General features: G+C 39.6%; 2 protein-coding genes across 4 annotated transcripts; both read left to right on the forward strand.

Moving 5' to 3' along the window:
- Positions 1–1,391: 1,391 nt before the first annotated feature.
- Positions 1,392–15,204, forward strand: fam131ab (family with sequence similarity 131 member Ab). Of its 3 annotated transcripts, XM_060888855.1 has the most exons (6): positions 1,392–1,641; positions 6,352–6,488; positions 9,709–9,802; positions 9,912–10,094; positions 11,632–11,763; positions 13,580–15,204. In XM_060888855.1, exons 3-6 carry the CDS (start codon positions 9,733–9,735, stop codon positions 14,071–14,073), a joined length of 879 nt encoding a protein of 292 aa, XP_060744838.1. In that variant the 5' UTR covers positions 1,392–1,641; positions 6,352–6,488; positions 9,709–9,732; the 3' UTR covers positions 14,074–15,204. The 3 variants fall into 3 exon arrangements, with proteins under 3 accessions (XP_060744838.1, XP_060744837.1, XP_060744836.1); XM_060888854.1 differs by lacking the exon at positions 6,352–6,488; XM_060888853.1 differs by lacking the exons at positions 1,392–1,641; positions 6,352–6,488 and adding an exon at positions 7,807–7,962.
- A 6,006-nt stretch (positions 15,205–21,210) lies between these two features.
- hspb12 (heat shock protein, alpha-crystallin-related, b12) lies at positions 21,211–24,790 on the forward strand. Its single transcript, XM_060888641.1, has 3 exons — positions 21,211–21,558; positions 22,633–22,754; positions 23,906–24,790. The coding sequence occupies exons 1-3, from the start codon at positions 21,267–21,269 to the stop codon at positions 24,056–24,058; spliced, it is 567 nt and encodes a 188-aa protein (XP_060744624.1). The 5' UTR covers positions 21,211–21,266; the 3' UTR covers positions 24,059–24,790.
- The last annotated feature ends 602 nt before the right edge of the window (positions 24,791–25,392 follow it).

A 25,392-nucleotide genomic window follows, 5' to 3' on the forward strand; every position in this document is an offset into this window, starting at 1 on the left:
ACACAACACACACACACACACACACACACACACACACACACACACACACACACACACACACACACACAGACAAACAGAAGTATCAGGCATCCTGCAAAATGAATCCGGTAAGACTGACACAGTGTTGAATGATCTTCATGGATTATGCAATTAATTCAGTAATTAAGTACATATTACACTTATTATATACTTTTTCATTTGTAGATTTTTAAAGAAATAGTTTTGTAAAAATATTGAAATTCGTTATAAAAGGACAAAGACAACAGTCTAGATCAACAAATAGGGTGGAGCCACCAGATGGAGCTGCTCTATGTAGCAGAAAGGAGCTTGTTCGTTTCCTGGCTCATGGTGAGAATGTGCTTGGGCCAACATGCGGACCTGCTCTGGGTTCTTTAAGGGATCATTGGATAATTAAGGGTTTTCTTAATTTTACCTTCTAACCGCTTTGTTTTATGGTTCTTTTAGAGAGAGTAGAAAGTGGAAAGTAGAAACCTTTAAAGCCTTCACAGTACACTACTGAGCCCTTTAGTGGGAATGTTACAGCACCTTCACATTAAGTGTACTGCTGCTGTAATATGTATTTTTTTTTAACTGTTTATTGCTTTATAAATCATGACGACCCCCACCAATTTAACAAGATTCCTTCCACCAAATAGTGATATAATAATCTATATGGTATATAAAGGACTGTCTCTTTGCGCTGTCCAGTTCCTTCTCTTTCCTCTGTCTGAGCTGCCAACCTTTAATTGTGTTCCTAATTAAATGTGTTGCTATTTTTTGCATCAGCGGAATTAAATTTCATTGGCGACTTTTAAATAACGTGATCTTAGCCTTTTATTAGATATATAACTTCCATATATGTACAAATCTAAAAAAAAAGAAGCATGGATTAACTTTCCCGTTACACAGTTTTATCACTAAATACCTTCAGATTTAATGGGGAAAAAAAGTAAAAAGCCCTAAAAGTAAAAAGCCTTTATGCCCTAAAGTGAGTTTGATAGAAAAATACATTATCACAATACATCTATTTCTAAAAGGCGGAAGTAACGAGCTCGAGCTATTCAAACAGGAAATTTAACTGGTGTATATTTGTTTAATTCACGCGCACACCGAGAGCTGTATGCAATTATGTGCGTGTCTACCTGCACGTGCACCGGCTACACCGCCACTCACGTGAAGTATCATTTACACATTACTAATGCTATCGAGGTAAATGTTTATTGAGCGCGCTCTCTCTCTCTCTCTCTCTCTCTCTCTCTCTCTCCCTCTTCGTTTGTCCAATCACAACTCGTTCCGCCTCCATTATATCGCGATTTGGAGGCGGAGACAAACCCAGCACGAGTTATTAAACGCAGATTCCGCTTGTAGGGTCTCATTTGGAGCCCCTTTTTTGCGCTCTTGCATAAACAAAAAAGCAAAAGCAGCAAAAATATATATATACGTTGCTGGAAGCGCGCGGACTTTAGAAGAAGGAGATTGGGAAAGTGAAGAAGAATAAAAAGAAAAAGTAAATATCCGTCCCGCTCGCGACGACAACCAACCAATGCTGCGGCTACCGCCTGGGAAACAGAGCACGCAAGCGCTGTCCCGCCGCCAAGGTGCTGAAACGCACGCGTCGAGTCTTCCCCGCGTGACGTAGTGGTGAGTGTGGAAAAAAGAACAAAACAAGACACAGACATAGGAACGGTTGCATGGGCCACGTGCGGGAACGCAAAACAGGAAAGTTGTATAGATAGCGGAACGAGCAGCTTAAAGAGGGGCACAAAGAAACGAGAGGATCTATACGTCCCACAGAGAGAAAGTGTGTGTGTGTGTGTGTGTGTGTGTGTGTGTGTGTATTGATGCACTGCAGGTCAGTGTGTAAACATGGGCTGCGTCGCCTCCAAGACCCCCCTAGGTAAGAGCCGCACTTCCGCTCTGCCTGCTCTGAGCACGAGCGATGCACAAGAGAGATAGACAAAGTAGCTTGCGCGTCCGTTCTGCGCACGTGAAATAACGCCCAAGCTTTATCTATCTCGGCTCGAGAGTGTTGTTTTTTTGCACGCGTGGATTCTGCGGGCTTTTTGACGAGGGTGCGCGTGTGTGTTTGTGAGTGCATCTTGAATGGTGGATGGTCTGCGGCTTGTGTACGCGCGTGCGTATGTGTATGTGAGACTGTTGAACGGAAACGGGAATAATGCGGACTGTATGCTGCTGATGCTGCGTTCGCGACCCTGCATCACCCGTTTATAATTCACGCATGAAGGGGAAAAAGCATGATGATGCAGTAGCGCGCGAGAAACCGTTGCTAAGGGACGAGATTGGGCACACTATACGAATATAATATAATATAATATAATATAATATAATATAATATAATATAATATAATATAATATAGAATTGGCAAGCATCGTGAAAACGAATAGATACATAAGTAATCACTGAGGTGATTTATGTATTAACGTTTTCCAAATATAATGTGTTCTTCAAAAATAATGGCACCCCAATACCATGAATATTTGGTTACAATGTTAATCTAATGTCTAACACGGTTTGGTGACACTTGTAGAGTAGTGAATTTTTCACAATATGATAACCTCGTCTAAAAATATCAAAGTGTTAATCAACCACTTAAAACACCCAAGCTCGTTGTGAAAATTTATAATGAGATCTTTGTAGATCTTTTTATAATGTCTGTTTGTACGTCCTTCTATATGAAACACAAAACAAACAGAAACAAAAGGATGAAACCCTTTATTTGTTCTGATGTCTTTTTTTTGGGAATAGTTTTCTGGATGTGTGTGTTTTCCGCAATGTAGTCGAAGGATGCATGTATAATTTAGTAATATACTGGGAGAACTTCCGTTTGTGTTTGGTAAAATAGTCAAATAACATGTGAGTGTGTGTTCTCTAGTGTAGACCAAGTGTTTGCATGTTTACAGGTCACAAATATTCAGTAATTTATTAAACTCATTTGTGTGTTCAGTAGTGTAGTAGGATTGTACATGTGTGTTCAGTTATGTAGTCAAAACGTGTGTGATCAGTAGTACCGCTGGAGGACAGGGGTGTGTTTAGTTTAGGTCGAGTTAAGGTCAGTGGGCATGACCTAAATTCCATACAGGTGCAGGTGCAGATACAGATACAGTTGCAAGTGCAGGTACAGATACTGGTACAGGTACAGATACTAGTGCAGATGCGGGTATAGATATAGATACACATATAGATACAGGTGCAGGTCAGGTACAGCAGGTGTAGGTACAGATATGGATACAGGTGCATGTACAGGTGTTATCGGTGTCATCAGAGTGAATTACCTTACTGCAGCTCAATTCATTCTCGTCCTAATTCCCCACAGGCATTGGCCGGGACGAACTCCACAATAAATATAAAAGTCAAATGATGCTTAGAGCCAAGATTCTCACACACACATACACACACACACACACACACACACATACACACATGCCCTGTGTTAAGCTTAGGTGAGGTCATATCATCCATTGCGGTCTTCCAGATGGCCTGTGCTGCTTCCTTTCCGCCTGTTGCTCAGTGTGACGCGGTGAATGTTTCTCACACCAGATGGACGTGATACGGACAAACGGGGACAAGATGAAAAATTCTCAGTGCTAAATTAACGCCTACAGTGTTGTTGAGTTTGATCGTGACTGTAGATGTGCATGAACCATGAGCGTTAACTCGACACCATATTATTTCGTCACACTATTTCATGAACACCTGAATTGTTATTTACATTAGCTGTTACTTTTTTGGAACCTGTAGGTATTAATTAAACAACATACACACAGTTTGTGCTAACTGAACACTACCAGCTATTTGAACGCACCCACGGTGTTCATTTCTGTCCAGCTAACCTTTTACAAATACAGTACTTGTAATTTGACTACAGGAGCTAAATGGGCACGATTAACACCACTTTAAATGCACTGCGGTAACCAAAGTGATTAAGGGATCATTTAAAATGGAATTAAATACAGTTTATTTTAATCTGTAGGATTTATATAAATACTCTGTTGGTTAATTAATGGACTATTCAATACTTACATTAAACACCAAGTAATAAGATTTTGAAATAAAGAAAATCTAAATCTAAAATTCCTATTATTTGATTATGATGAAAAGTGACTGATATCTGCTTCTGATTTGAATTGAATCATTTAGGATTTGACTCTGATTCATTTTTGGAATCAGAACAGATTAGTTTCTGTAATCCTCACAGGATCCAAGCTGAACCTGGTAAGCACCTGGTTTCAAGTTACACTGCACACCACAGGCGTGAGGATTTTAGGATTAAAGCCAAGTCCAGCATTATTAATGTTGTATATGTTAGCATCATCGCATGGAACACATTGTAACATGAGGTATTTCAACACCGTAGCTGTTCATTCAACTCTGGATAAGGAAATCTAACACCTTAACAGGATTGTCAGAGGTATTTCATCTGCACTGTATTAAAGACTTTTTTGGAATACATAACTGTATCTCCAAACTTTTCTGGATTTATGCTAACAATCCTGTGAGACATTTATCTGTTCAACTTCCACTAGAATTCACCATTGTTCAGTTACTTTGACAAGATGCATCACACGCGACAATGTCTTTCAGCACGGATTTGGTTTCATTGACTTGAACGGGGCGAGGCCGTAGCCTCACACACGGTCCTGTGTACAGTGAAAAGACCAGTGCCGTGTCAGATATCAACCAGAACATAAAACGAGTGATAATAAAGAGGAAGTGCAACCCAAGTCGCCACTGCAGTGATGGCGTTAATAAGGCTGTGTGGGAGGCAGCTTTATAGACAGCGCTGAAATGCAGGGTACAGTAGAGCTGTAACTCATACCACTTCGATCCCTCACAGGCTAATTAGCATAAGTGCAGGCAGTACCTGATGCTAAAAGGTACTTAGTTCAGCTTGCTTATACCTCCTTAAACCTTTTAATTTAAAAAAAAAGATTCATTTATGTGCTTTTCTACATTTTTATACTTTAGTCCTAAATACTGTGTGTTATGTCCTCTGGAGCTTGAAATCTGTCATGCTAATCATTTAGAGCTGGTGGTATTTGCAGAAAATAATGAAGAAGCTGAAGGAAAAACTGAAAAATTTAAACATAAAAGTAAAGTTCATGTGCTTTTTTTTAATCATTTTTAGAATATGTCTCTGGAAAAATTGTCGGTAGTGTGTGATTGCGTGAGTGAATGAGAGTGTGTGTGTGCCCCGTGATGGGTTGGCACTCCATCCAGGGTGTATCCTGCCTTGATGCCCGATGACGCCTGAGATAGGCACAGGTTCCCCGTGACCCGAGAATAGTTCGGATAAGCGGTAGAAAATGAATGAATGAATGAATTTGTAGAATGTCATATATTAGAGTATCTCTCAATAACAAATAACCAATACAGTATCCCTCAATAACAAAACCCTGAAAAAAGAAATCTGTAAGTAAGTTCCTGGCTTCTGTTTTTATTCTCTCTTGAAGTTAACAAGACACAGCTTGTCATGTTAAGACGAAATCTAAACTCCTCTGTCCTGAAGATGTCAGAAAACCTACAGCTTCAGCTCTCCTTGTTACACAGTGCTAACACTGGAGACTCCTGCCTTAAAAGTTTACAAAAAGCTGTAAGGAACTAAAACACATTAGATCAAGAACACTAATGTAAACCTGCAATACTGTCAGTGCTGCAGTTATACAATCAAACTTTTCCAACCAATCACATCTTTGAGTAGCATTTGCGTGTGACTGGTGCTTCCTGTTGGATATCCACATATATCCGTGCACTTGGGAACCCTCAGAACATTCTTTCAGGGGGTGTGGAGTCTGTTGCATGAAGCCGTGCGATGCGTAACAGCGACCTTGTGCATGCATGCATATATTTCATCAGAAATGATATGCTGCACGAAGGAAAGTTCTAGAAAGTAATGCACTACAATGTGAGCTGCCTCTTTTTCAAATGGTACTTCGGTTGCCATGGCAACTGACCAGGACAGTCACTGGTCTTGTTGTATAATGGCAACGGCACTTAATATCGACACTTTAACTGAAAATGTGTGTCGAAATTTGGACTGTGAAAAATAAATAAATAAATCAAAGTACACAGGTACTGAATAATAATAATAATAATAATAATAATAATAATAATAATAATAATAATAATAATAATCATGATCCAACACCTAGCTTTTGGCTTTTCTATTTATTATTTATTTGTTTGTTTATTTACTCTAGTGTGTCCTAAATTTTGGACTTCATGAACTTTTTATTATTAAAAACTGAAGTTCCTATTCAGTCAATATCAGGTGCCGTGTCAGTATGCTAACATGCTGTTATGCCACGTTACGATGTTGTTCCTCTCCACAGTGGCGGGTGTACCGTTTCGTGTGGACTGGAGCACTGAGAGTTCCATATCTGACCTCGCACTATTGGGTGCTAGCACACACGGTGGTTTGTCACATCTTCTGGGCGTACCGTTTGAGGAGCTGGATCGTTACATTGAGGTGCCAATGCTTTCTTTTCAAAACTTTATGTGTGTCAGAACATCTGGAAATAGCAGCATCCTCGACTCATGTTCTTTCAGCTACCCACAACCGAGCCGCATTGAGTGCCGGGAGCCGAGACAACCGAGAGAAAAGAAAAAGAGTGTCTCCCACACACTGCTTGAGCCATTATAAAGAGCCTCCAAAAATAGCAGTCTTTGTTGTCTCACTGTGAACGCCAATCACATGCTATTCCTCTCATTCTGTAGTTAATCTCCTCGCTACAGCGAACTACAAAGTGTGATCAGTCGCAGCTACTCTTCGCTCAACTAAAAGTAGAAATCAATTCCATATTTAATATGATAAACCAAGTTTAACGCAAACACAAAGAGATTTAGCAACCATTTAACATTTATAAAAGATAATTTAATGTTTAGCCTAACAAACACAATTGTGTTAGGTCTAGCAAACACCAGAAATAGATTAGTCTTTAGTTAAACCAGAAACTTTAGCTTTTCATACCTTTAGCATTTTGTTAATAGTTTTAGACCACCAGCAGGGTTTGCATAACTAGCCACTTAGCTGTGTAAGCTAACTAAATATGTATTGTAAAATGATAACGATTGTAAATTTATGTGTGGATTTGAAACAAAAACTCTTATTCACGCATGTTTTCTTCTGCATCTCGCTCTGTACTAGTTTAGATTAGTTCATTAGTAAATGTGTTTCATGAGTAATAGTTCATTAGTTTCATGAGTAAACATGCAGGAAACACATAACACAGTGGGATTTCATTTCAGAGTATCCAATTAAAGCCTCAGGGTCTCACTGTGAAAATGCTAGAGTTTGCAATTCTTATGTTGGCATAACAACCGTGAACGTTGTTCATCATTAATATTTGCTAGGTTAGTTATTATTCATTAATTAATGAGTTCTGATAGTGTAGCATGTGCCACCTGATGAGGAAGATAGTAAAATAGTAGAAACATGATGCTTTGTCTTGACCAAGTATTTATCTTATTGCTCTTCAAGATTTCAGGCTCAAACCCAAAACTCGTTGCCTTCAGTTTATCAGCTGATTAATCCTTAGAGTTTAGTGTGAAGTTAGAATGCATTAACAGAAACGTTACATGGCGGGTGTTGAGATAGAGCGCGAGCCACGTTCGATGTGACGTGATGCACGTGACGTCAGTCCGGGCATCGCGGCGACACGAGCTGTCCCGTAGTCCCCCCTTCACTCCCTCCCTCTCTATCACCCCCGGGGAGACATCCGTTCCATGGTGATCGGTTGCTATAGAAATGCTCGTTTTTTGGCGACAGAATTAGAGACCGGGGGAGAGAGAGAGAGGGAGATAGAGAGAGTAGGAGGACGGGTCGTTAACAGAACGGAGACGTGGCATGTCTGCTGTGAGGAGCGGTTGGGTCCCGTTTTGCCGGTTCGCACATGGAAAAGCTGCTGTTCCTCTGCGGCGCGAGCGGCGATTCGGCCACTGTGGTATTCTTATCATTTCCTCTCGTTCTTTCTTACATTCATAATTTCCTAATAAAGAGCTTGTGTGCGTAACCGCCCGTGCATGTGCATGCATGATTTAACCGTGCGAGAGATGCGAATATCTGCGGTCGCTGTCCAAGTGATCGGTATGATACCCGCCTGCGCGTGCATGCATTTGTGTCCAAAACCTTTTGTGTAGCAAAACCTCTGATCTCTCCTTCTTTCTCTTGCCCTGTATAAATGAGCAACTCTATAACGTGTGTGTGGTTGTGTGCGTGTGTGGTTGTGTGCGTGTGTGCTCGCGCGCGTGTGCGTGTGTGTGTGCGTGTGCATGTGGTGAATGCATCGAAGCACCGCTTCGGGTTTTTTTTTCGTCGGCTGTATTGTTATGAAACCTGTGGCGCGCGCTTGTTGCTGTAGGAGAGAGCGGGAGAGAGAGAGAGAGCGCGCGAAAGAGAGACTTATGCTTCAAAAAATGGCATAATATCGGGCATCAATGACAATGATGCACCTCTCGAGCCACATATAGTGAGTGAGTATAGGTAGTATGTGTGTGTGTGTGTGTGTGAGAGAGAGAGGGAGTGAGAGAGAGTGAGAGAGAGAGAGATCCTGCGTCCAAATTAGATCCTTGGTTAAAGCGAAAGTCATTTTTACACACCTAGATGACATGATCCCCCTTATTGTGGCGCACACACACACTCTCTCTCTCTCTCTCTCTCTCTCTCTCTCTCTCTCTCTCTCTCTCACACACAAACACACACACACACACATGTCCTCGAACCTCATTCCCTTGAACACGCCGCAGAAAATACGGCGTGTGAGCGTGTGCGCGTGCCACTCGGTCGCCGAGACTATAAAAAGCACGGTGCTGCGGTGACGTCAGCAGGCGGCAAAGCATCAGTAGGGAGTTAACAGTCTGATCCATTACAGTCATTACTAATGTGTTTTATAATGAACTGAAATAAGCTGCAGTTAAATTGTGCAGGAAAAAACATTATTTTATTATTATTATTATTATTATTATTATTATTATTATTATTATTATTATTATTATTATTATTATTATTATTATTATTATTATTATTATTATTATTATTATTCTCAATCGTCATATAAACACAGTTAGTGCCAACTACACTCAAAAACTTAAAATAACTACACTCATATCATGTAATTATGGTTTGTTAACTTTTTTTACACATTTCAGTGTGTCAAAAAACAAAAAGTGAAAACCTTTCATTGAAGATGGAGCAAAAATTCGATGTGGTGTAATTTTAAAAACTTTTTTTAATTAATTCAGAAAATGATCATTACTATTTAGCAGACCCTATGTTTTACTGTATCTGAGCACTGTTTCCTATTGGCTCACACTAAATGTTAGTAGGTTTGCAGTGTTAAATTTCACCTACAAAAATTATCCACATCTAGACATGAATTTACGCATCCTTTCTCATTCCTGTAAACTTCGAACATGTTTAAACATTGCTGTATAGAATTATTCTAGAATTGTTGTAGACAATCCTCCTCATTATCCTCATCCACATTCACATTCTCTTCATCCTCATCCCAATTCTCCTCCTCATCTTGCAACTCATCCTCGCCATTATCATCATCCTCATCCTCATCATCTCACCATAATCTGTATCATCCTCATCACCATTCTCCTCATCCTAGTCCTCGTTGATCTCATCATTCTCATCCCTCTGCTCTTCCTCCTCCTCATAATTTCACATCGTTTCTCTGTTTCAGGTAAATGTTGAGGACCCTGACACTATGTTGCCCAAATCCAGAAGAGCTCTCACAATTCAGGAGATCGCAGCACTCGCCAGATCCTCACTTCATGGTACACACACACACACACAGTTCTCTTCTACACATCCACCCATTCCTCTTGTGCATTTCTGCATTTTTTTTCTTTCCACTGATACATACGTGTGTGTGTGCACTTGCAGGTATATCTCAGGTGGTGAAGGATCACGTAACAAAGCCAACAGCGATGGCGCAGGGACGTGTCGCTCACCTGATTGAGTGGAAAGGATGGTGCAAACCTACCGATACTCCCAACGCCCTCGAGTCTGACTTTAACTCCTACTCAGATCTGTCAGAGGGCGAGCAGGAGGCTCGCTTTGCTGCTGGTCAGTGTGTGTGTGTGTGTGTGTGTGTGTGTGTGTGTGTGTGTGTGTGTGTGTGTGTGTGTGTGTGTGTGTGTGAGTGTTCTGATATTAACAGAAGTTGCTCTGGGTGAAATACAAATTTCAAACGGTCTGTCTTTGCAACTAGCATGTTTAGCATGATTTACAGTTGCAGCCTCTCAGGTAAATCTCTAAATGTAGCAAGCTGAGGTAACTTAAGTAAGTAAGCTAACTTATGTAGCTGTTAAAACTAGCTACAAGAGTTACTTTAAATCGAAAATGAAAAAGTATTACAAAGCTAGAGGACACACTGGAGACTTGTGTCATGTTGACCATGGATTAAACTTAATTGGCATTTTTCTTTTTTAGAGTTGTCCTGAGTTGAATCAGATTTAACCAACTAGCATTAACAAGTAAGGTCTGAACTCATGATATTTGCCAAAAAAAAAAATGCAAAGAGAACTGCAAAGTTTCATCATTTAAAATATTATTATATTGTATTAAAGGGTCGGTTTAAATGTTGAACTAAGAGCTAGCACGTCAATTTATGTATTTTATTCACCTTTTGGTAGGATCAGATGGGTTATAAATACAGTAAATAGCTAGTTAATGAATGTAGACAGGCAGGTAAACACACACTCTGTGAAGAGAACTATTGGACGTCTATATGTTGCTATGGAAACAGGACAGCTTTTTTACCTCAGCAGCTCAGTGTTTAAAAATTAATTTCTAACCAAGCAACTTTGCCATGAAAGTTATGATGATCATTCTCTTAAGTATTTTCAATACTTCAAATGTGTGCGTGTGTGTGTGTGTGTGTATTTGTGTACACACACACACACACACACACACACACACACACACACACACACACACAGAGAGAGAGAGAGGTACTGCAGCCCTTTCTACAGGAGTTTGGCTTTTTTCCAAGGAGTGGTGTGTGTGTATGTGTGTGTGTGTGTGTGTGAGTGAGTGAGTGAGTGAGTGAGTGAGTGAGAGAAAGAGAGAGAGAGAGATGAATGGGCTGAATTGATCTTCACAGTACAGAACAGATCCGGGGTGGAGGGCGGATGGCACTTCTGCACTCTGATTGGTCAATTAAATAGGTTGCAGGAAATCGATCCAATCTTGCTGAATCACACAGCCAATCGCAGACCAGAATGTATTTCTCTATGTGTGTTTGTGTGTGCTGTGTATATATATATATATATATATATATATAAATGCAAACTCATGATTTTTTGAGGCAGCGAGGTCACTTCAGTAGAGGACACTTACATGTGATGTCATCATTATGCGTCATCGTGCTGTCAATCAAACAGAAGAGTGCGTTGTTCACTGAAAATTAGATAGTCTCCATGGCAAAGTCTTGCCCTCTACTGAAATGTACCACTAAAATGAAACAATGTGTGTGTGTAAGTGTGTCATTGACTCATGTGTTATTTGTTTATTATATAGGACTGTGTGTGTTTGCTGATGATCTGTGTGTGTGTGCATGTGTGTGCGTGTGTGTGTTTGTGTGTGTGTGTGTGTGCGTTAGGTGTGGCAGAACAGTTTGCCATCGCCGAGGCAAAACTTCGTGCCTGGTCTTCAGTAGACGGAGATGAATCAAATGATGATTCGTATGATGAGGACTTCCTGTCTGCTAACGAGCCCACAACACAGAGTACAGGTACACATACACACATACACATACACATACACACACACAGCACAATAAAAATGTGTAAAATACGCATAAATGTTCATGACTCATTTCAAGATGAGAAAGGAGTCAATCTTAAAGGGATGAGAAACAAACAAAAAAAATAGTGATTTTAGTGAAGGGGCAATAACATGCTGAAAAGAATTAAGGATTAACAATAATGTAATTTAAAAATAAATAAACTTAAATAATAATAATGAATAAAGAATTCATAAATAATTCACTCACTCTCACTCATCTTCTACCGCCTATCCGAACTACCTCGGGTCACGGGGAGCCTGTGCCTATCTCAGGCGTCATCGGGCATCAAGGCAGGATACACCCTGGACGGAGTGCCAACCCATCGCAGGGCACACACACACACTCATTCACTCACGCAATCACACACTACGGACAATTTTCCAGAGATGCCAATCAACCTACCGTGCATGTCTTTGGACCGGGGGAGGAAACCAGAGTACCCGGAGGAAACCCCCGAGGCACGGGGAGAACATGCAAACTCCACACACACAAGGCGGAGGCGGGAATCGAACCCCGACCCTGGAGGTGTGAGGCGAACGTACTAACCACTAAGCCACCGTGCCCCCTAAATAATTCATTAATTCATAAATAAATAAATTGTCATATGTTACGTATGTTACTATTACTACAACAACAACAATAATAATAATAATAATAATAATAATAATAATAATAAGCAACTTGCTGTTTCTCTAAACATGCTTTCATATACAGAAAAAAAAAATTTAAATCTTCCAGAAGGCTTCTCCTAGGCTTTTATTAGTATTTTTATTACTATCACTTGAAATATAAAATAGAACATTAGCGTGAGAATGAAGCTGCGGCAAAGGACGAAGAGAGGAGACTGACATAGTAAGCGAGTGCTCCAGTCATTCTGACATGACTCTGTACTCACATTGACTCTGACGTGAATCAGGACACGACGATCTGTCCCAGTGCCCTACTTTCATTCCGAGATATTTGAGCACCGGGCGGAAATAATCACCATCATAATCACAACAACAACAAACAACAAGGACAATAATAATAAAAGCAGTACATTAATGGCTCGTTTTTTATAAGGTTCAAGTCTTTGGATTGAAATGGGATTTCCATCCATTCTTTCTTTCTCTCATGCTTTCTCTCTCTCTCTCTCTCTCTCTCTCTCTCTCTCTCTCTCTCTCTCTCTCTCTCTCTCTCTCTCTCTTTTTTCATCTTTCTCTGTGGTGTAATTTGATATAGCAGCCTCATTTCTCCTGCAAGTTTAATGTACAGACAGAGCGAAGGAGAGATGAGAGGAGAGAAAAGAAAAACAATAAAAACCAGCAGTGGAGCTGAAAGACAAAGAAGTGTATAAATGTTACATGAGTTACACGTTCCGTTTTAAAAAATCGATTAAAAATCTAAAGTGAATATATAGAACTCTTGGAATTATATTACATTTATATTTGATTATTATTATCATTGCATCATTTGGTTTGGAACAGTTGCAATTAATGCAATGCAATTAATAATATATTTATTAAAATATCATTTACAGTATAATCTGGAATTTAGATGGCATTTGAAAAAGATATCTCTTAGATTTCAATTTTAGATTATTTAATATTTAAGCTCTCGTAATATTTAAGCATTAGGAATAAAAATCTAAATCAATTCAAAACCGCTTTACAAAACCGTGCTGTTTACACAGTGCTGGAATCTGATTGTTCAAAAGGTGTTGATGGACAAAAAGTCTAATGTTTTAATGCATACGCTCATGCAGTGTTGTCTCTCTCTGCAGATCTTTCTTCGTACCCTCATTACCTGCGTGACCTCATACACACTCGGGTCTGTGAGGCTCGGATGCGTGAAGCTGAAAGTGGAGTCGCAGTCGATCTTTCGCCACCGGCAGGATTGGCAGGGTCGCCCCCGGACACACTGGAGTCCAGCACATGCAGCTTGGACGAGACACACCCATTGCTGCGTGACCTCGGTCGCTGTGGTGACAACCTCACTGCCAAGATCCTGGGTGCGCTGCATGGCAGGGAGGACCTCCTGCTTTTAGCACGCCTCCAGAGGGCAGGGCAAAGGCGGAGCCATTTGTTCTCTGAGACGTTTGAAGATGATGATGCGCCTTGCAAGGACTGTAGGAGCGGGGCTTGGTGCACGCAGGAATATTCCGCACGGAGGAAAGTTTCAGATGTTGCTTCATCCGGCGTGGTGTCACTCGATGAGGAAGATGAAGATGAAGCAGACGAAGATGCAGAAGAGGAAGAGGAGGAAAGAGAGCAGTGAACACTCGCTATTCTATTCCAGTCACAACCCCAGTTTCTGTTGGGAATGTTTGATTCGGCATGTTTGTTTTAGACTCCGCCCCTCTCATTTGCATACAGACAGTTGTCTAATGCCGACAATATCGTTTTTTTGTTGTTGTATTTTTTTACAGCGTCTCAACAATCTTTTCGGCAGTGCGGTGGAAAGGAAGAGGTTGAACTTGAACTGGAGGCCATGCCTATAACATTTGCAAGAAAATTACATTAAAAATGGATCAAGTGAAGAAAATGTCATAAAAAACAATGGAGAAATGAAAGACTGAAAATTTTCTTCTGCATGTATCGTAAGTCGAATGCTTGAACGCTCGGATTTGCACCGTCCAGTCTATTTTTGCACGGTTTTGTGAATTTTGGCTGTCCTGTTTAGCTCCGCCCCTTTTCTCGACATTTCTGGCCCCATTGCATTCTGGGTCCTGGTTGCGCATCCTTTGGGCATGGCTGCTTGCTACAGAAACTCTTATTGTAATCTGCCAAACTGTTCGCCGTCACAATCAACGACGAGAAAATGCTGGAATGTTGAATATTTGTAGTGTGATGGGAAAATGTATTTTAAAACCAAGCATAAAAAAAGATTTTTTTCTTTCCTGGACTAATTTTGTAATCACTCATTATTATTATTATTATTATTATTATTATTATTATTATTATTATTATTATTATTATTATTATTATAGTCACAGTATTTCCTTTTTTCTCTTAATAATCTCGGTGTGTGGTGAAGAACAGAAAGGATTTGTGTCGAGGACGTTTCAGGGATTGTGGGAAAGTCGGTCTATTTTTGTACATGTGATTTTTTGCGGCATGTCTGTGAGCGTGCGATGCGTCAGAAAAGCTCTTCTCTCTTTCTTTGTTACAGAAAAAAAAGATGTTTTTTTTTATTGTGTCCTTCAGCTTTGTTTTTTAAGAGGAACAATGTGACCATGCTCGATGTGACCTCTTCGAGAAACATCTCATTTTTTCTTTATTCTCCATAAATGTCAAGTACTCTCTCTCTCTCTCTCTCTCTCTCTCTCTCTCTCTCTCTCTCACACACACACACACACACACACACACACACACACACACACACACACACACACACACACACACAGAGGATCATCCATAATAATAATGATTACTGTAGAGAATTAATAAAACTGTAGAGTGGTTTTGTTTGCTGATGCTCCTCGTTACCATGGTAATCCACTGTTGCCTCCTACTACAGGGCTGTCAGTCTGCCTGTTTGTGAAATCTGATTGGCTCTAAGGGAGGGATTACATCCCGCCCACTTGTTCACCTGTTGCTTTAAACACGACAGGCAAGTTTGTACACAAGTTGGACACTAACCTCACCTGTGTGTGCGTGTGTGTGTGTGTGTGTGTGTATCTTTGTAACTGTCTACTCATAGGTTTCACATTTCTCCTTCAATTCAATGTTTACAATTGAGTGCAAAAGTTTGTGCACCCAGATTTTTCAGCATCTTGCACAACTGCGTTCTAGATTTTTTGCCTTTTTTTTGCTCCTTCAGACACACCCAGATTATATTTCTTTGTACACAAATCATAACATAGAATTTTTAATTTATAGACTTTTCCCTTTATTAAAAACAAGAAACAGTGTGGCGGTGCACAAACTTTTACACCCAACACTGTTTTACAATAATGAGACAGTTCTCTGGATTGCAGTATTGCTCACTACTGTAATACGGTGAACATGTATTTAGCCCTTTATGGGGACTGAATTGTCAGTGGTTAGTCCACATAAATAATAGTGTTGTTTTATATAAGACCCACACTCCACACCTATAAGAACGACTAGAATTCTAAACTATCGTGTGTATGTGTGTTGGGTATCGCGCAGGGCTGTTTGGCACCTCAGGGGATTTTACCACATCGTGCCTTTAACGCCAAGCGTGCCATCGACTGTACACCAGTTCTGTTAATGCCATAGTTTATATGATAATATTGATTCCTTTCTATTTGTCTCTCTTTCCCTTTCATTTAAATCTTAAATCTGTTCTACCTAAAACCCTCTGTTTTAAAAGTTTGTCTGTTTCTATGCTTCTCTCCCCTTTACTCTCTCTCTCTCTCTCTCTCTCTCTCTCTCTCTCTCTCTCTCTCTCTCTCTCTCTCTCTCTCTCTCTCTCTCCCTCTCTCTCCCCCTCACTCTCTCTCTCTCTCTCCCTCTCTCTCTCTCTCTCTCTCTCTCTCTCTCTCTCTCTCTCTCTCTCTCTCTCTCTCTCTCTCTCTCTCTCTCTCTCTCTCTCTCTCTCTCTCTCACACACACACACACACACACACACACATTCTATTTTCTTGTCTGTCTCGTTCCATTTTACTCGCTCTCACTTTTCACCTTCTCAGACTTTGACCTTTATCTCTTCTGTGATTGGTGGACTGTGCTGCCTGTCATAGTGACAGACTTGGTTTTTGGCAGTTACACCGTGTCACAAGTGGCCTCGTTACACACAATTGGGTCGACACTGAGTGTGTGCGTGTGGTATGTGTGTGCGTGTGTGTGTGTGTGGGTGTGACGGTGGAGTTGTGTCCAAAATGTCTATACAGAATGACAGAAAGAGAAATAAAATAAACATCTCAACACGCATCAGTCTTAGCTGCCACACACACACACACACACACACAATGAGCATAGTGCAAAACTGAATCCTGACTAAAATGAGTCCCACCTTTGTTTTTTTATTCTTCCTAATTTAATTGTTTTCATTTTTCATGAAATAAAGTATTTGAATGCTGATTGTTTTGAAATATAATGACTTTCTTTCTGCATCTGCCTTGTTTTAAACTTATCAATAAAATGCTTAAAAATATGTGTTAATACTGCTGTCACAGCTTTAACATGTAGACAAACATATGAGGAAAAATCCTGAGGTTTAGTGGGTGACTGTAATGGACGTCTATGTCCCAATTTCTGACCAGCAGGAGGGGTTAGTCTGACATGTGGTAAAGGAAGGGCTGTGTTCCAATTCTTACGCGACATTGTGGGAACCTTGTAGCCAAAACTAAGAGATAGTTCTGTCCCAATCCATAACTGACAGTAAGGGAACGTCATGTCCCAGTTTAGTTTTTGTTCAATTAGTAAGGGTGAGAAAATTAACCAATCAATGCAGTGATGCAGAATAAGGGACGTTCGTGTGCCATATAGTGACTGATTGGTGAGGAAGGGATAGTTTACAAAGGTCTATGTACCCATTAGTGAGTAAGATAAACAGAGGGCTGTGTTTCAATTATTGATCATAGTAAAAGAAAGCTCTGTCCTAATTTTTGGCCAGCAGTAATGAATAGTCTGACCTGTGGGAAAGGGAGGACTGTGTCCCAATTTTTGACCGACAGTGAGTGAAGATTCTTTAATTGAATCCACTATATTAGCAGGATGTGTTCCAATTACAGTCTGATACTGAGATGGCTGTTTCGATTTATAATCAGTAAAAGAAGGTTGCGATCAAATTCTTAACCATCAAGAAGTGTGGGATCAGTAACCAGTGGATTACAATAAGGGACATTCATATCCAAAACAGTCACTGACAGGTGAGGAAGCGAGGAAGAGGAAACATCTTGTGTTTCATTATTGGTGACAGACATAAAGGGCTGTGTCCCAATTTCTGACAAGCATTAGGGAACACTGTTGGAATCAATGACCCAGGGTAAACTAAGAACTGCGTCCCAATTAGTGATTAACATAAAGGGAACTGTTTAATTGATTAGGCAACAGTAATGGAATGTTTTCACCCAAATTTGCCCAACGAATAAGTGTGAAATCAGTGGACTTTACAACAAGGGAAGGCCATGCAAAAGAGTGACTGACAGGTGAAAAAGTGAAGATGGGGTGGTGTAAAATTGGTAATAAACATCCAAATCAAGCAATAGTGAGAGAAGGTTGTGTTTTCAACACAGCTGACAGCAGTAAAAGGGAAGTTGTGTCCCAATAATATTATCAATCACAATAAAATAAGGGTTGGGTGCCAATATTCTAACAAGCAATAGGGAACACTTTGTCCCAATCAGTGTCTCATGGAAGAGAGATGGCTGTGCTCCAATTACTGAAAGATATTAACATCAGGCAGTTTTCTGATTAACTTAATACCATTCTCACTGTGGAGCATGCTGGTGGTGGTATGCTGGCATCAAGTGGAAGGTCTCCTCGTTATGATTCTGTTGCAATCTTTACATTTTTTTGTAACATATTTAATGTAGCTCTGCAAGAGTTTCAAAGTTTGGAAAATGTTTATATCCAACACAGACTGATATTTGTCCAGAACTTTGTCCTGGATTTGTTTTGATCCCTTCATAAGCTTCATGACGCTCTATTTTTATTTTTTCTAACACACTTTTATACTTCTTATATACTTCTTTATATTTCAATTTCATTATATAAAATCCCAGGGAGGAGGCACGGTGGCTTAGTGGTTAGCACGTTCGCCTCACACCTCCAGGGTCGGGGTTCGATTCCCGCCTCCACCTTGTGTGTGTGGAGTTTGCATGTTCTCCCCGTGCCTCGGGGGTTTCCTCCGGGTACTCCGGTTTCCTCCCCCGGTCCAAAGACATGCATGGTAGGTTGATTGGCATCTCTGGAAAATTGTCCCTAGTGTGTGATTGCGTGAGTGAATGAGAGTGTGTGTGTGCCCTGCGATGGGTTGGCACTCCATCCAGGGTGTATCCTGCCTTGATGCCCAATGACGCCTGAGATAGGCACAGGCTCCCTGTGACCCGAGGTAGTTCGGATAAGCGGTAGAAGATGAATGAATGAAAATCCCAGGGACATCATTTTCGGTTACAGGTTGCAACACCACACAATGTGGAACAGGTCAAGGGAGGTGGGGGTGAGTAGAGTAAAGTAGAGTAGAGCAGAGTAGAGTAAAGTAAAGTTAGAGAAGAGTAAAGAGAACTTGATGAATCCCCAAGGGGAAAATTGGTGTCACACCGGCAGCAACAGGGAGGAATTAACACGAGCAGCACACAACTTAAACTGTGCAGTAAACTCACAAATATCACAAATAAGAAAGAATGAATAAACACAGACATAACTGACAAGTTAAACAGACTGAAATTGAAGACTAACTTCAATACGCAACCTATGAACTGGGTATGCAAAATCAGTTGGCATGGGCATTATCTCCAGTGTCCGCAAAGTCTCCCATTCTCATTGTTGACTCATTGTAGAGTCAGATAGAAGTTGAATTTCTGTACTTTTCCCTGTTACAGCAATGCTGACATAGTCTACAGTAGAAGCAGCTCCATTTTGCCAGTATGGCATGGAGGAAGTGTTTACTATTGTCCAGGATCCTCTTAATTTTGTCCACCATCTGCCTTTACACCACCAGTGTATTTGCAGTCAAAAATGGGTCATGGGAGAACTGTTAGTTATTTCAAAAACAAGATTGCAAAGAATTGATGTCTTTCAGTATCTGTAGTACACAATATTGTAAAAAGATTCATGGAATCTGGAAAAATATCTGTGTACAGCAAGGCTGGAATCCACTGTGCACGTCCTTACATGAAAAACAACAAGGAACCATTGACACAGAGGCGTAAATTTGGATTGTACAGGAACATATACTGAGATAAAGACGACTTTTCCAAATTAAGTCCATGATTACTTTCAGCAAGACAATTCTAAACCTCATTCTGTTTCTGCTACAACAGCAGGGCTTCATAGACCCAGTGTGAGTGTCCTTGACTGGCCAGACAGCAGTCCAGATCTGTTTCCTACTAAACATGTATGCTTCATCATGAAGAGGAGATTTAGACAACAGTGACCACAGACTGTATCAAGTATGAAGCAAGAATAGTGAACAATTCCACTTGAAAAAACCCAAATAATATTGTCCACTGGTCACAGGTGAAAAAGTGTTATTAAAAGGTTTAAAGTTTAAAATTAAGTTACTATTTATCTCTAATGAGCAAGCCAGAGGTGATGGTGGCAAGGAAAACCTCCCTGAGATGATATGAGGAAGGAACCTTGAGAGGAACCAGACTCAGAACGGAACCTCATCCTCATTTAGCTGACACTGGACAGGAAATAATGTAAATGTAAATAATGTCCTTTCTGCAACAGTTTGTAGTCGAGTGGAATTGTGCAACCTAGAGCTCCTGAGGAACTAACAGGTCAGCGTCGTTTCTGATCAAATAATAATAATTATTAATATAATAATCAAATAATATTTACAGCATTGCTGTACTGTATGTATTTGCTCAGTAGCTGGTCAGAGAAAACACTGGAAAACTTTATTTGTGCTGGTGTTAATTAAATAAAGGCCAAATTCCATTTTTATTAGATTTTAATGCAACTTATCCTGAAATGGGGGTTGTACATACATACATACATACATACATACATACATACATACATACATACATACAGACATACATACATACATACAGACATACATACATACATACAGACATACATACATACATACATACATACAGACATACATACATACATACAGACATACATACATACATACATACATACAGACATACATACATACATACATACATACATACATACATACATACATACATACATACATACAGACATACATACATACATACATACAGACATACATACAGACATACATACATACATACATACATACAGACATACATACAGACATACATACATACATACAGACATACATACAGACATACATACATACATACATACATACATACATACATACAGACATACAGACATACAGTACATACAGTACATACATACATACATACATACAGACATACATACAGACATACATACATACAAGTATATAAAACCTGTTCTATACTGTATAATTTGAATAAAATACATTTGAAATCGATAAAAAGAGAAGAAGATAATGCATTCTTGAATAGTTTTTGATATGGGAATCAGGTATTTACACCTGAGTAGAGAAGCAGCAGGTTTGTGGAGCACGTTGATGAGATGTGATGGTCGGTTGGTTCCTCTGTATCTCCCGCTCTTTTTCAAGTGTCTCCTGAAGAGCTTTTTCCAGGTCTTATCAGCTCTTTGGTTATTCCGGGAGCTCCGGTGCCAGGAGCAAGGCCATGTAAGGAGACAGGAAAAGCACCATTCAGACCCACAATGCACAGGGGCAAGGGTTAAATCAGACCCACAAAGCTCTCCAGCTTCAACAGACTAACTTCTGGTTTATCCAGCACAATGTCTTCTATGACCAGCTGTTCTTCCTCTCGCTCATCCTCATCCTCATTTCGTTCATCAGCGAGGTACAGCTGCAGCAGCGTCACATCCGTCCAAACAGAAGCTTCCTCTTCTCCACCAGATCCCCTCTTCGTTCCTTTCCTGGATCAGAGAGCGACTGTGCTTTTTGGGGGTAACAGAGGGGACTCAGAGTCATTCATTAGTGAGAGAGAAACTTTTGGAAGTTGCCAGGGAGACAAGAAATACCACACAGAGGGTTACCAAGGTGACTGGAGCCATGGAGACACACACGGTGAGACCTGGAGTTGATGAACGAGACAAATATTTTAAAAAAATCGTATTAATTTGATATAAATTCACAACAAAACAGGATAAGAAAGATTTGTATGATACTTCTGTGAAAGATGGCTCTAAATTGTATGGTTTGTAATAATCTATATTAAAAAAATATTGTAAAATATTGGACTTAGCGTAGGCCTTTACCTAGATCTGAATTATGAAGGAGATGTGAGTGCTCTGAGGAGAACGAGCAGGAGGCCATTTTTCTCCTACTGCGTTATTTCTCCCCAGACAACATTCATCAGAGTTTAGGCTCCAGACTCACCATTACATCATACAGAGAGAGAGAGAGAGAGAGAGAGAGAGAGAGAGAGAGAGAGAGAGTTACAGAACCAGACAGAAAGGGGGGGTGGCAACTGATATAGAGAAAAAAAGTCAGAACCAAACAAAGAGAGAGAGTGTGCGTAGCCAAGAAACACACAGACACACAGACAGAGAGAGAGAGAGAGAGAGAGAGAGAGAGAGAGAGAGAGAGAGAGAGAGAGAGAGAGATATTTGTACAGTGTCACTTAAAAGCCACATTAGCTTCAGTCACTCTGGGTGAGATTGGCATGAAATCATACCCGGTGACACACACCCCCACACACAGTGAAACAGAGACACATTACAGTACAGTAACACACTCACTCCAGCTCTTTCTAGTTTCTTATAGTAGCTAGTACAAGTATATGTATGTCTCTAATCACTGATGCTCTGATGAGGTGGAAGGAGCCTCCAGTGTCAGAGCTTTGAAACATTCAGAGGTAAAACTGAAAGGTTTTCCAACATAGAGTTTAAGCTTCTCTAAGTTTCTCTATAACATACAGTAACAAGCTACAGTTTGCTATATTAACTTAATTTCACTAAATGTAACTATAAATAGATAAAAAGTATGAGGTTCTATAAATGAAAATTGTAAATATTGGTAAGTTGCTGTGCTGCATAAGGAATAAAACACTAGTGGAAGAGCCGCTAGAGGAAAATAATCTACTTTGAGATGGCAGTAATTACTGTTGTGTGCTTGTGTGTGTGTGTGTGTGTGTTACAGTCAGTACTGGAGCGATCTGGGTGGATGATCATTATTACACTTCAGCTGACGTCAGTCGATTTGAGCCACATGATATAGTGGTGATGGCTTTCAACAGCAGCATCGTTATTCATGCGGAGAAGGTCTGGTTCTTATTTTGTACACACACACATTCTACAGTATACACACATTCTACAGTATATATATACTGTATAAGGGTATACATATATATTTATATGGGTTGGACAAAATAATGTGAACACCCAATGTTATTAAGGTTAATATTATTTGTGTAGGCTGTTGTGACAAAATAAATGTTGTGATTATCATCTATTTATTTTTTGGTTCCTATATATTGTCTACGTTAAATATAAAACAAGTTGTTCTCAACAGTGGTTGGATTAAGACATGGAAATGGAGGACTGGCCAGACTTCCAAAGGGGATAGAGTGTGGGGGATTGTTTAGCAGGAACATCTGTAACATTTACAGCCCAACTCTTTGGTGTTGCAAGAGCAAATATCTCCACAATTATTACTGCATACTGTATACAAAGCATGGCAGGACATGTGGTGGATCTGTAAACATTTGAGTGACCATATCTTGGTATTCTACCACCTCTTCATTAGCATACATGATTTGCGTGTTACTGCCAGTTAGTATTGGAGAATTCTATGTGATCAGGTGCATGATGATAATGTGCCTATACAAACATCCAAAACAGTTTAGTCTTGGTTTGAGGAGCACCACTATAAACTTTAGCGTCTTCCCTGGCCACCATAATCACCTGACTTGAATATCATCAAACCAATGTAGTAAATTTTGGAGAGAAGAATGAGAAGCAGGTTCATTGCTCCAACCTCTCTAAATCAACTAAAAGATATTCTGCTAGACGATTGGTAGAAAATTCCTCTGTAAGAAGTTCTGATTTTTGTACAACTCCTAAACATATATACTTTATATATATTTGTGCATGTGTGGGTAATTGTTACAGCATAATTTTTCCTTTGTTTTTAGTGAGTTGTTCTTGTCAACAAACTAACTATTAAAGAAAAACAAATTATAAAATTTTTTTTAATGATGTTGCAACCTTAAAATTAAGGGTCTTAAATTTTGAACAATTAAAACAAATTATGTTCCAAATTATTAACAAGAAAGTTTCACATTTGGTTACTTAAAAATAACAATGTTTATTTGTTATAGATTATGTATTTATGTTATGTAATATATAAATTCGCCTGTATTTATAATAATGTAAACATTAAAGGTTGTGTCTCTGCTCTTCCTGTCTCACAGGTTGGAGATGATGGCAGTGTCATGGACAAATTTACCCACAAGTCTTTGCTGCCAGAGGACATGGACCCTCTGTCTGTTAGCGGGACTCTGACGCCAGAGGGCGTGCTCGTGATCAGTGTGAAAAGCATGTCCAGATCCTCATCACATCCCTGAAACGGTCCTTCTGACCTTTCAATTCACCTCTTCTAACCTCTGACATTTGGCAATAAAAAAAACACCCAAAAAAGGCAAATGCAGCGCAACGCGCTGATGGGAAATGTTTGAATGAACCTGGAGTATTACTATATTAGCACAGCTAGCATTGGCACAGTCAAAATGTATCTATACTACTTATATTTTAATATTTATAAGAAGGCATTTAACACATTATTAATTTAGCATAGGCTAGTTTTCAGTTACCTTTAGCACTTAGCATGCAATAGCTTGCTAATTTCTTTGTTGGTTTGTTTTATCAAATTAGCTGCATGTATTGTACCTTTAGTAAGTTCTCCATTAGTGTTGTTAGATGTTTGCTAATTCCTGACTCGCTAATTTCCCGACTTCCTAATTTTAAAAGTTAATGTAACCTCAAATTTGCATTAATTATCTGAAATAAACTTTACAAAACATGCAAACAATGCTAATTTATGGGCAGATATAACTTAGCTCACTTAGCACAGATAAAAGTATGCAAATAAAGTGATCCTTTGTAAATTCAGATACTGGATTTATTTGATTGTGCTGAGCAGTTTCAGTTTTACCTAAAACTGATTGATCAATATGCTAACAATACTAGTGATGGATATTAGCTAGCAGCAAGCAAGTAAGTGGAGTTAGCGTAAGCATGTTGGAAATGAAGTGTTTAACCACAGATAGTAAAGCCATCATTCATTATTTCATGCTGTTTACTAGTGCACAACATACAATTTAATGTTTTCTACTTTTATACAAGAAAGATATAAACAATTATTAAATAAATATAAATACTATTGTATTGTATGTGTTTCTGTAAAAGTTTTTAATGTAACAGCACCCACAGACACTTAAACACAGGACATTCTGTATTATAAAATTATGGTGTGTGTGTGTGTGTGTGTGTGTGTGTGTGTTTGTTGCCAGTAAGCTTCTAGATGTTAATTGACCTGACACACGTTTTATGAACACAAAAACTAAATCTCACGCTCGTCACAGCTCATAAACCCCACACAGCTCAACAACATGGCTTCAAACATAAAATCTTTCCGCCATCATTTTTAATCTTAAAAACAACGTTAACATCAAAGTCAAAAGAAATTCATGCTAAATTGTGATTGGTCAGAATGTGTTGATGAATTTTCTGTAACAGCAGCTATGACACTAACTGTCTTGATACAAGATGGCGGCTTGAAAAAAGTATGCAGTGGCCAATAATGTGTATCCAAAATGGTGCTGTTTTTGTCTTTAGAGAGTGGCATTCATGTCTTTAATCGCCAGACAGAACCGTGTACTGGGCAGCAATGCTCTGTCTG

Source organism: Tachysurus vachellii, chromosome 15, assembly GCF_030014155.1.
Source record: "Tachysurus vachellii isolate PV-2020 chromosome 15, HZAU_Pvac_v1, whole genome shotgun sequence".
Classification (NCBI taxonomy): Eukaryota; Metazoa; Chordata; class Actinopteri; order Siluriformes; family Bagridae; genus Tachysurus; species Tachysurus vachellii.